A 2313-nucleotide genomic window follows, 5' to 3' on the forward strand; every position below is an offset into this window, starting at 1 on the left:
CGCAGCGACCGGCCGACGTCCGGCTCTGTGGGGAACCCTGCCCGGCCTGGGAAGCTGGACCTTGGTCACCCTGCTCCAAAAGCTGTGGTCGGGGTTTCAAGAGGCGGGCGTTGAAGTGCTCGGTCCCATCCGGGCGTCTGCTGCCCCGGGAGAGTTGCAATTTTCGGAGGAAGCCGCAGGAGTTGGATTTTTGCACCTTGAGGCCGTGCTGAGCAGGTTCCTGCAAGGAAGGGCAGGGTGTTCTTCTGGCTGGAAGCAGCAGCCCGGGGTTGGGAGAGAAGGAGATGTCCATAGCACATAGCAAACAGGGGGGGAAGAAAAAAAAAATAGAAAAAAGTGGAGTGAAAAAAAGGGACCTGGGTGTGGGGACGGAGCAGGCACAACCCACACACCTGGGAGAGAGAGTGTTTACCGACCAGGAGACGGAGCGGGAACGAACATCTACCTCGAAGCCGCCGAACGACGTGGAAACCCACCGGCGAAGGTTGGGAGCTGCAGGGGAGGGACGGATGGAAACGAAGAGGACCTGAGTACGGGCAGGGAGGTGCCCCTCGATTGCACAGTCAAAACCTCCCGCCCTCCCCGGACTCCCCCGACTTCTGTGCTAAACACGACCAGAAGGATTTCCCCATGTGATGAGGGCAAATTATAACCCCTCCCAAACCACCAGTGTGATGAGGTGCTGGGACCGACGCCTCTGGGCTTTGCTGGTGATGACTTTGCAGCCCGGGTGGTCCTGAGAGCCTCAGCAGCATCCCCAGGGCAAGCTGGAAAAGCGGTGGCTCGATTTTCATTTTCTCCTCATGTTTATGACCTGACCAGTGTAGATTTTATGGTGCTTAACTCTGTATTTTTATTTTTTTTAACCTCCTTCCTCCCGTCCCCGTGATGGATGTTATTCCCAGTGGGCTCTCTCACCTGGCTGAGGTTTTCCTATGGTGCTTTGGGATGGGGCTGCTCGAGCATCCTGTGCCTATCGAGGATGCTCCTTTGCACCCCGGTCCAGGGCAGGTTGCAAACCGCCCACTTGAGGTTATCAGGGCTAAAAGGGATCACTACGGACCCAAGATCTGAGCTGTCATTCCAAAAAAACAAACAAAAAAAATCCACAAGCAACTGTACTGTAGTACCACGACACGATGCCGTACAGGGTTGGACAAAGCTTCTGCTCTGGAAATGGTGCTCGCTGCTTAATGGGACCAGTACGTCCTGCCCAGACATCCCACTGTCCTCCAACCTCTGGGCCAGGGTGGGTTAATTTTCCTCTGCGATCTCCTGAGCTGAACTCCAGCTGGGCTGGGGGACATCCCCGGCGTCGCTTCTGAGCTGCGACAGCGGAAGATAAATTCAGGTCTTGGCTTTTCCTGGGCGAGGGGTTAAAAGGGCTCAGTGGGGTTCAGGCGTTTGGGAAGGGGGTGGACTTTGAAACTCTCGCTGCTGCTGAGCATCTGCAACCATGTTCCCCATCCGGGGAGTTGCGCAAGGGTTTGTTTGGTACCTCGGATGGTTTCGTAGCTTCGGGCTCGAAGGCTCTTACCTTGTGCACCGCTCTCTTCCCAACAACTGCTTAAAGGCCTCATTTAGGTCTTTTGCCCCATTCAAATCATCGGAGACCATCTCACTTTTTGCTTTTCCACTGGTGAAGATGCCTCTTAGTTAATTAGCTGTGACTGTGAGCAAGCCAGAGCCTCTGGGTTGAGCTGTGCAGTTACTGGGACCAGCCGAAAGGGACGATGCACAGATAACGGGCTGGCAGAAGATGCTGTCCCAGCAGCTAGAGCCTACCTTGCTTGCTCGGTCCCATCAGGTGGAAACTCCTTGTGCCCTTTGGTCCTCTCTGAAAGGTCCCCAGCTGTGGGCAAGGTGAGAAAGATCACTGGTAGCACAAGATATTCCTTGCAAGACTTTCCCATCAGCTTAGCAAACTCCTCGTGACGGCTTGCAGACCCATCCTCCCTGGCTTGAAGTCATTCCACAATAATATTTTGGGTCTCCACGCCGCTCGAGAGAGCCAGGAGCAGATGTTGTGGTTGCTCTGCACGGCAGGGGATGGGATTTAGTGTTCTAAGAAATCCTTTCCAGGTCTCCATTCCCACGAAACGTATCGTCCGTTCGCGGAGGGTTTTCCCCACGTAGCCGAGCCCGCCCCGCTTTGGGTTGGGGACAGAGCTCTGAGGAGCTGCCCTTTCACGTCTTGCCATCCAAGAGATGGTTTCCAAGCCACCAAGAAATCGCCGCCCTCGTCCACGGGGAGGGGAAGGATGAGGCGGGAGGGATTTCTTGCGTGCGGTTCTTTTGCCGAGCGTGCAGCAA

The 2313-nt window shown here is 55.4% G+C and overlaps 1 protein-coding gene across 1 annotated transcript in view; it reads left to right on the forward strand.

Moving 5' to 3' along the window:
- ADAMTS15 (ADAM metallopeptidase with thrombospondin type 1 motif, 15) overlaps positions 1-212 on the forward strand; it is a gene marked incomplete at its 5' end in the record, with an annotated part of 4611 nt that extends 4399 nt beyond the window's left edge. The window contains 1 exon segment of the mRNA XM_009873077.1: positions 6-212. Coding sequence (XP_009871379.1) covers positions 6-212 — 207 coding nt within the window.
- Positions 213-2313: the final 2101 nt, after the last annotated feature.

Source organism: Apaloderma vittatum, unplaced genomic scaffold (genome assembly GCF_000703405.1).
Source record: "Apaloderma vittatum isolate BGI_N311 unplaced genomic scaffold, ASM70340v1 scaffold16867, whole genome shotgun sequence".
Taxonomy (NCBI): Eukaryota; Metazoa; Chordata; class Aves; order Trogoniformes; family Trogonidae; genus Apaloderma; species Apaloderma vittatum.